The sequence below is a fragment of the Neolamprologus brichardi genome, chromosome 23, assembly GCF_056152115.1.
Source record: "Neolamprologus brichardi isolate AB-2024 chromosome 23, ASM5615211v1, whole genome shotgun sequence".
In the NCBI taxonomy this organism is placed as follows: domain Eukaryota; kingdom Metazoa; phylum Chordata; class Actinopteri; order Cichliformes; family Cichlidae; genus Neolamprologus; species Neolamprologus brichardi.
Genome location: NC_142125.1, coordinates 22928599 through 22938131, shown reverse-complemented (window position 1 = coordinate 22938131; position 9533 = coordinate 22928599). Strand labels below are relative to the sequence as shown.

The window sequence follows — 9533 nt, the reverse complement described above, 5'->3', positions numbered from 1 at the left end:
TCCTCGAGCCCTCCAGCTGACGAGGCAGAAGACTGGACGGGCTCCTCGGGCCCTCCAGCTGACGAGGCAGAAGACTGGACGGGCTCCTCGGGCCCTCCAGCGAGAACAGTCTCAGGACCAGTGGGCACTGGAGCCTCTGGCAGAGACAGGACAGAACCAGCAGGCGCGGGGACCTCTGGCAGGAACAGATCAGACTGCAGCTGCGCAGTGCACCGACCCTGCTCAGGCAGCAACAGCTGGGTGCAGTCCTCAGCTGGGTTCTTAGCCTCCAGGGGTCCAGAGTCAGCTGAGGGCTGTAATTTAACCTCTGGTGAGGCCCTGGAGCAAGTAACAGTCTCTAAACTAGCCAGCTGTTGAGGAACAATTGCCTTTTTAACATGTTTGTCTCTCTGCAAAAAATACGTACTAGAAAAAGAGTCCAAAACGGGAGGCACAGACGTAGCCTCCCGTACAGAGGGAGTTGGTGAAGACGGAGCTGGCATAGATGACTGGGCTAGTGCAGCTAAGCGAGCTTGCGGCTGTGCAGCTAAGCGAGCTTGCGGCTGTGCAGCTAAGCGAGCTTGCGGCTGTGCAGCTAAGCGAGCTTGCGGCTGTGCAGCTAAGCAGGAGAATGAACAGGCAACAAGCAGTTCTCCTTGTCATCTGCTGCACAAAACAAAGCCCCTGAATAAACTGTCCCACAGTCCAAAACAGAAAAAGGGTCCTTCTCACTCACCACAGCCTGCAGTGCTATAGTCCTAATATCCGGCTGTGGGGTGACGCACCGACGGCGCGATCGTCGCCTCCTCCCTGCGGACGGCTCCGGCGGGCCGGGCAAAACCTCCGGCGGGCCGGGCAAAACCTCCGGCGGGCCGGGCAAAACCTCCGGCGGGCCGGGCAAAACCTCCGGCGGGCCGGGCAAAACCTCCGGCGGGAGAAGCTGACGTGGCTGTTCCGGGGCGGCCGTAGTTCGCTGCTGCTGGACAAAGTCTGTGGATTCCCGAGCTTGCACCACCTCCCGGGCTTTATGCAGGTTGCGAATTAAGACCGAAAATCCCTTGAACTGGCAGAGGTAGGAATTTCCTTCCAGGATCGCCTCGATGGCTTTTAACCCCACCACTTTCGCCCTTGCGTTGGTGGTGTGGGTTACCCAGTCCATCAGGCGTTGGATGCGTGCGAGGTCGCTCTCCCCAGACAAAGCTGCTGGATCCATCTTGTGGTCACGTCGTACTGTCACGGCTGGGGCGGCAGTCGTGTGGAGGGTGAGAAAGGAGGATCCAATGGCAGACAATGGTGGAGGTGCAAGTGGGTTTTATTTACAGTGCAAATAACAGAAGTGAGGGCAGGACAGAACATAAACCTAAACTGGGTGAAACTAACAAACAAACCTGGAACATAAGGTCAGCGGGAGAAACTCGGAGATAGCAGATGAGGATGGCAGAACAGAGAGACGTAGAGAAACATAGGGAATGAACACAGACGACGCGACGAGAAGCACAGGCAGACACCAACTATAAATAAACACACCAGGTAATCAGGAAATGGCACACAGGAGGGGACACAGCTGGAACTAATGGGCATAACGAGACACAGACCTACAAAGTAAAACAGGAAACGCACAGACTGTTTTACACAACCAACTGGGGACACGAACAGAACACAGAGGAGAGACACAGGTAGGGATGATAGAAACACACAACCCTAAGAACAAATACGAAATCAGAATAAACTAGAAAAATGATAATAACAAACTCAAAGCGCTCGGTCACCGACCCAGGACCATGACAGGAACACCACAGGCCTAAACCCTGCAGGTCTGACAGCAGGAGGTGCATCAGTCCTGTTTTCCATGTGGGAACAGTGTTTACACTGGAATCTGCCTTTGGTGGCTTTTTTGGAACAAATGTGACATTCACTAGTATAACTGACACACAATACCAAACAATAACTACACAACACACTAACTACAGCCTCCAAACACGCTAAACGTCACTAATGTCGCTCTGAAAACTCTCTTTCTTTCGCTCGCCCGCTTTCCGTCGTGGGTGTCACTCCTAAAACGCCCCCCTCTCCCTAAACAACCAAGTGTCACATGTTGCCATATAATTTTTTTGATTGGCTGACATGGTAAATTTTAACACCAATAGGGAAGGGGTGTTTTTTCTTTTTCTTTTTTCACTCGTGAGTGGAGAGTGTTTGCTAGCGCTGTCTGTACAAAACGCAGGTTTTACCGTTCTTCCCGCTGTAAACACCGCGGTTTTGTTAAAAAAAAACAAAAACATGGCGTGTATTTTTTATCATAACTCTGGTTTTACGCGGCCCATCGATACAATTCAAAAACTGTCAACCCAAGACCCAAGAAGACCCAAGAAATGGAGGCTGAGTTGCTGCATCTTGTAGCTGTGTCAATTGGTCATGTGATTTTGACGTGCCGGCGCATCAGTCAACACCAGAGGGTTAAAGGTGCAGTGTGCACAATTTCACCACTAGATGTCAGTAGATGTGCCACAATTCAATTTTGAGGCAGTGATTCTGCTCACAACTTTGTCACTCACTCTCACTTTGGGTTGTGTCTAACCCTCATCTCATCTCCTTGCCTTTTTTGAAGAATAATTTTCTTTTTTTTTGTACAATTTATTTTCAATAACACGAGTCATCATTATGCTGATCAGGTGTGTTCAAGCCTTAACAAAATAAAGCTACTTTTCATTGGCATATGGAGAGAAAAATAAGATAAAGATCAAGCTTTCTGCAATACCTGAAACACCAGTGGAGCAACTGAAAATCAGTATCTCTGGTCAATTTTAAACTATATACTATTGTGTGTATTTTGTGAGTGTAAAAAAAGAGAAATTACACTTTATTAACTTTCTTCTTGTCTGCAGGCCATTAATAATACATTTTAAGGTAGAAACGACGGGCCATATAAGAGCTTACCTACAGCCATGCTTGGCCCCAGGGGCCAGACTTTGGACATGCCTGGGTTACACTGACTCATTGCACCATCTTGTGGTACAAATTGTTATTACACAAAAGTGCAGCATGGCTCTCTTTAAATGTACATGCATAGACTTTAAGCCATACAAAATATTTGAAAGTAGAACTTACTTTTTCACATATTTTTCATTCTTACATCTTTCAGATCATCACACAGATTTTAATATCAGACAAAGGTAACCTGAGTAAATTAAAAATTCAGTTTTTAAACAATGATTTCATTTATTAAAGCAAATTAACTCTATTAAGGGAAAAAATTCTATCCAAACCTACCTGGCACAGCATTTTACATTTTCAAGTACCTTTAATGATGTGTTCAACCAGGTGTTCACTTAAATAACCAGTTAAAAAAAGAACAGAAATATAGAAATATGTTACCCCTAAAACATCTTATTTTCCTAGTAAGAAGACATACAGCCTTGATAATAGTAGATTAGGACATAACTATTGCTGACTTTATGGCTCTTGTGTAGTTGTGTTTCTTAGTATGTTAGAAGTGCATGTCTTTAAATAAAACAATCCCACAGGAACAAAAAAAAATTAAACTGAAATTCAAGCGAGACAAATTTAAAACAGAAACTCAACATCAATGACACACTTGGAACTTGTTCCTCACTGGCCTTCACACGATCCCTTCTCCTATCTATTTTTAATACCCTCAGTTAATAATAAATCAGCTGGCAGCTACAGTACACACACAGCACACGTGTAGAAATGCGCCGGTGCCAGTGGGAAACTGAAAATGATACACCACAAAGGTACGGATAGCACCAGGTTTATGTTTACATCTTTTACTGGATCACTTGGCTGCGGCTGAAGACATGGTGCATTGAGGCTGTCGGCCCAGTTTTCACGACAGCGTGATAAACAGTCGCACTTGTATCACTTGTGAGAAAAAAAGGCCTTTTTCACCTCAAGGTTTTATGCCAGAGATCAAAACAGGGTACCACATGCAGCCGGACATATTTCTGGCCCCCGGTCGAGCATTCCAGGCAGCCGTACACAGTTTCCCGCCGTTGGTTGCCCATCCCGCAGAGTGCGCAGGGGCCCTTGGGGATGTTGTGTTTGAGGAGGTTGACCCTTGTATGTGAGCTTTCCCTCAAGTAAGCGGTGGAAATGTCCGTCATGCTGGCAGCCTTCTCATAGTAGTCGGTCACCATGTCGTCCATGTAGGTGTCAGAGTGGGTGAGCTCTTCAAATGTTCGGTCATCTACACAGGGGTTGGATTAAAGTGGACTCAGTGTCTCAGAAGGATGGATCAGTTTATTTAATGAAAAATACTGTAATCATACCTGCTCTAAAGGGGTTTCCGTAGATGATCCCAGAGAGGAAGCGGCGTAGCCGCCCCATGGAGAAGCGACCAATGAAACCACCAAGCTGCTCCCTGATCTGCTCACGCTCAAAGCCTCCCTGTGACTCCGGAGCCACACAAATATCTGACACACAGGAAGAAGAAAACCAGGCGATGTGTGTTGTTTATTATTATTTTTGTAGCAAATCAAACATTTCATTATTGACTTTGTATATCTCTAACAACAACTTAGTCTATGGAATGCTGGAGTAAGATTTGTTATGGTTTTGCTATGTTGAAAGTTTATTCTTGCTGCAGTATCAAACACTTCAAGAACTTAAGCAGTTGTAGTAAGGTGTGGCCAGTATGGAGACTGAGCCTGGTCTAAACGCCTGGACATTAGCTTGGATGTTGTGTTCAATCACTCAAAAACATTAAATTCTTGTTTAAAACACTTTATGACTTCATTCCAAGACTTCAAATGTGTGTTCACTAGCTGGTACTGAAGTGTCAGAGTCCCTCTGTGATTTTCACTACAGGAACACAAGGAGTCACGTTGCCTAACAGGTAAAGTATCTGCCATCCAACACTATCCATTAGATAAAGTCCCAGAAATCCAGATGAGGTTGCAGGCGTTGCCCAGCTGAAATTCAGAATCATTTGTTTCTAGATAATTTCAGGAAACGTGTCATCAAACCAATTCAGTAATTAACTGCTGGTAGGATGTTTTTACAACCACCATCGTCCCAAATCGATGACAAGCTTCAAACACTCAAATAAATGTCACACAGGCTCATGATTATGGTTTCAAATCATTTTGAGTATTTCATTTTTGACCGTTTCTGACCATTTAGACTTATTTCATCACCTACACTTCACATAGTTCTTCATACAGATTTTGTCACCTTACCTGTTGACTATAAGTTCACCTGCTTTCATAGTGACAGTTAGCCTGCAAGGCTTTAAAGACTAAAGCTAAAACTTCAAAGGGTCAGACACTTCAAAGCCATTTGAAGTGCTTCATCTCATAAACATGAATTAATTGGCTAATTAATGATTGGCATGGTTTGCCCACCTACCAAGTCGTCCATCCAGTCGAACAAAGAGCTCACAGATGCTGAAGGCGATGGTGGTGTGAGCTGGGATGACAATGGCCTTGTCTCGACCTTTGGGGTTTCTGCCGTCGTCAATCTGAAACTGGAGCAAAGCAGGAAGCTGATAGTTACACATGGAAAAGGCGGCTAAACGGAGAATTTGGGATTAGGTGAGGGAAAAATGATTGAGTTAGGATTCGTTATTTTGAGTAAATGATTGGGAGATGGATTGTTCACTGCCCTTGACGCATTTGTTTTAAATATAAGTGTTATGAATTTAAGCATGGCCACATTACATACATGAAGACATAAAGTTTATTTCTATAGCAGATTTTCAGAACAACTTCAGCTGATCAAAGTGCTGTACACATTATGCCAAATACACATTAACGATTTACAATCACTAATTAAACTATAAATACACATACATAAACAATAAAAGCCAATAAAACTTCTTAAAGTAAACAATAATTCAAGTAAATAAGACTATTTGTGCAGTAAAAGCCAGGATACCAAGCTCAACTAGAACTGGCAGTGAGTGAAAGTAAGGAGTTTTTTTTAAGAATATTTAAAAATATCTGTGAAGGTTCTCAGTCAATCAGGTCATCGTAGTCTAAGGAGCTTGGAAAGAAAAGCATCTGGACTTCTCTAAGTTTCCTTAAAGACGTTTCAACTCTCATCTGAGAAGCTTCTTCAGTTCTAAGCAACTGGTGGAGAGTCCCAGATTTTCAGCCATATGGGAATGTCACCAAGAGGGTCATGGGCCCCCCAATGATCCTCTATCTAATCACATGAGCCGAGGTGGGTCACAATCAGCCAAGGTTTCGGGTGAACCCATTGTGAAGCCTAGCCCCACCCTATTATGTGACTTACTGAGGTCAAATGGCCCAGGATGTGAGTGGGCGCTAAGACACATTAAAAATGGTTGAGTAATTGGGCAGCTCTTGTGTGAAAGAGTAAATTGTTCAACAGAATGGAGACAGCCACTGAAAAATCTAGTTTTTGAGGCTGGATCTAGGAACATTCAAGAGCAGTTGGTTTCCAAACATCAAGAGTGTAGGGCTTTAAAGGTTAAGTCAAGTAGGGTGGCACCAAATCACTGAGACTCTTAAAGACAAGTTTAGGTATCCCAGTAAAGGTGTAAAAGCATGAACTGCTCTTTCTTCATCTTACCAAGGAAGCTTAATTTAAAAAACTCATCAAACAGCTAAAAAAAACTTATGAAAAGCCAGTAAACATTAATCTAATTCTAACCCTGGATGGGTCTTGGTCCTGGAGGGTGTTAAGATGAAAAAACTACAGGTATTTTTACCCTCATGGTGGTCCCTCTCATGCCAGCATGCACGGTCAGAGAGCATTGACGCGTGGTGCGAATACTCTCCACGACAACACAGAGGACACTGCGTCCGCTCTCCTTTGACTGACGAATCAGGCAGTGATCCAGGTCCACCTTTCTGGAAGATCAAAAAATGAGAGCTTGAATTAAACATGAACTCATTAGCACCTGTTAAAGTCAAGCAAGGCAACATCTCTGGCTTGTATTGTCCAATTGCATGTAGCCCCTCTATGTATGTATGAAGGTGTAGAATAACATGATTGTTTATTCATCTTTACAGGGAAACCCTCTTATCACATTCTCCATGTAACAAAGAGGTCGAAGGTCAGACAACTTATTGTGGACATAAGGAGAATACTTCAATGCAGATATCTGAAATATCCGATTTACAAAGTGCCATAATTTAATAACTTTTCCTAGGGTATTTTGTGATTACTTTTCAAATTGATAAATAATTGATTAAAGAAATATATCCTTCTACTTGATTATTAATAAAGCACTACCTCAAAGTAACTTCATCTAATCTGTATTGAGAAACTATCATGATATTGATGCTTTAACATCCAGCACATGTAGATAAGAGCCCCTGCTGAGCTGCTGCTATACCCTGTCTGTCAATGCATATACCTGGAGTTGAGTTCACGCAATAACGTCGGCACCTCCAGCTCGTGTTTGGTCACAATGCCAAAGGAGGCTTTTACAGCCACTGAGTCTGACCCGCTGATGTTGAACCCCACATCATTGATGATGTGGTTCCCTAACCGACCATTGAGAGCTACATCAGATTTATCTTCGTAGTTGAGGAGTTGGTAAGAGGAAACCCCTGCAAAAGAAAACAATAGTTAATATTATGGTTAACTTGTGCTTTTGTAAGCATTAACTGTAAGTAGGTCTGACTCCAGTCCCAACAGTAAAATGGTATCTGTTCATGCATAGGTCAAATAATAGTTATTTAACATATAACATATACTTTAACAATTAAAGTACATTTTAGAATATTTGTGGCAGCAGTGAAACATTTTTTAGTGTTAAAATGTTTATTTAAGAAATTAACTGTTTTTTTTTTCTTAGAATGAAGAAAATTAATCATGTCTCAAAAACTTGAAAACCATAAAAATTTTTATGTCTCACTCTAACAAACTACACGACGCCAAAGAACTCAAAGAACTATTTGTTATGACAAAGATTTTCAGAAGAGCGTCTCTGAATGTACAACATTCAACCTTGAAGCAGATGGGCAGCACCACATCGGTGGAGGAATTGCTTTAACAGTCAGATTAAGCTGGTGAATTTATGCAGCTTTGATGTCCTGTTCACCACTGAAATAATCAAAGTTATGATTCTCTGCACATTACTTTAAAATTATTGTCTAACTACAGGGAAAGTATTAACAACATGGCTGCTACGTGCTGAAAAATGCTTTCAGAATGACTGGCAATAGGCTTAGATTAGCTTGTTAGCTTTTTTTTTTTGTCTATTTTATTATTGCGTTAGATTGATAATACTCTGAAGAATTGTATAGTGATAAATAATAACAAGAAAACAGCTGGTTATCTATGTATGGATTAAAAACTAGGAGCAAGGGGAGACAACTAGCCTAGCTAATAGTAAAGCTCCCAAATGAGCCATATTAGATGTTTTTCTGCTTGCTAACTAGCTAGCTTGTTAAGCTCCTGGGCTTCTACTCCACAAACATAAACAGTGGTCACCTCAGAAACATAACAAGCTACCAGATTTCCTCATGTGGGTTGTAAATGATTAGAGAAAACAAAGTTCGCCTAAGTTAAGATTTGTAGTGAAACCTAAAGATGACCATATTCCAAACATTACTCGTTAATTAAATAATATTAAGGCTAAAGATTATTAGAACCTACAGAAGTTCATTTGAAACTTTAGTGGAGACAACAACGTTTTCAGATAGTAAATCAGATATGTTGGGTTTTATATTTATTTATTTATTTTTGTCCATGTATCCATATAGCATTGTAATTGAGGTCTTACTGACATATAACCACTACAGACTACAGACATACTATGATCATTTTGCATCGCACTTTTTCACTTGCAGCCAATTGCAGACAAGCATGAGAAAACTACCGGTGACCATGGCAATCTGCTAGCAACAAAGCAATGACTGCAAAGTTTTTGGTGGGTTGCGTGACTATAAAGGCTTTATGCTTGTTTTATGGTTGCGCGGTTACATCTGTTTGCAGTGTTTGCCTACACAAAGCTTATAGATAAGCGTTTTCAGATTAGATTAGATAAAACGTTATTAATTCCTCGGGTGGGTTCCTCTGGGAAATTCGGTATTCCTCTGGGAAATTCAGTCTATGCAAATGTGTTCCTGTTCAGTCCTTAAGGCGTGTAGCTCATTGGTGCATAGGTTGCTTGGAATCAGCGAAAAAACATCAAAGATTAAAATATACTGTATGTAAATAAGAGACAGTGGCTGCAGTGGACAGCAGTCTTTATATATTCAACAAAATGCAGGAGAATGATACAACACTTAGAGTGCAATAAACTTATTTTTCCCCAATATTAAACCTTTTAAAGGGAAAAGGCTCATGTTTCAACATAAAATTTAGCTATATTTACTCAGATATGAATTTTCTGGTATTAATGTACCTGCTGTGATCTCTTTCTCGCCCACCAGGATGTCTTTCAGTGAGAAAGGTGTTGAGGCATACTTGTCCTTCTTCCAAAAATGCTTCTTCCTCTTTCTGGTAACCAGGCTGAGGGGCTGGTAGCGGTCAGCCTCACTCAGGCTCGGGACAGGGATCAACCTCCCTGTGTCTCCCACCTGCTTCACAAAGTTTTTGGTGGCTGCAGCAAACAT

At 42.1% G+C, this 9533-nt stretch overlaps 1 protein-coding gene across 1 annotated transcript; it reads right to left on the bottom strand.

The window, feature by feature from the left end:
* Positions 1-3884: 3884 nt before the first annotated feature.
* pjvk (pejvakin) lies at positions 3885-9533 on the bottom strand. The gene is made up of 6 exons (XM_006792936.2): positions 9323-9533; positions 7325-7520; positions 6674-6815; positions 5347-5464; positions 4269-4412; positions 3885-4186 (listed from the first exon to the last, which is right to left on the bottom strand). Exons 1-6 carry the CDS (start codon positions 9531-9533, stop codon positions 3885-3887), a joined length of 1113 nt encoding a protein of 370 aa, XP_006792999.1.

What these genes read in the sequence shown, in the direction of transcription:
- pjvk (XM_006792936.2), bottom strand. Translation starts at nt 9,533, where the DNA reads ATGTTTGCTGCAGCCACCAAAAACTTTGTGAAGCAGGTGGGAGACACA. An exon ending in TTGCGTGAACTCAACTCCAG is followed by an intron (nt 6,816 to 7,324) that starts GTATATGCATTG and finishes TTGATCTTCCAG; the next exon opens with AAAGGTGGACCTGGATCACT. An exon ending in TGAGAGGGACCACCATGAGG is followed by an intron (nt 5,465 to 6,673) that starts GTAAAAATACCT and finishes GCTTTGCTCCAG; the next exon opens with TTTCAGATTGACGACGGCAG.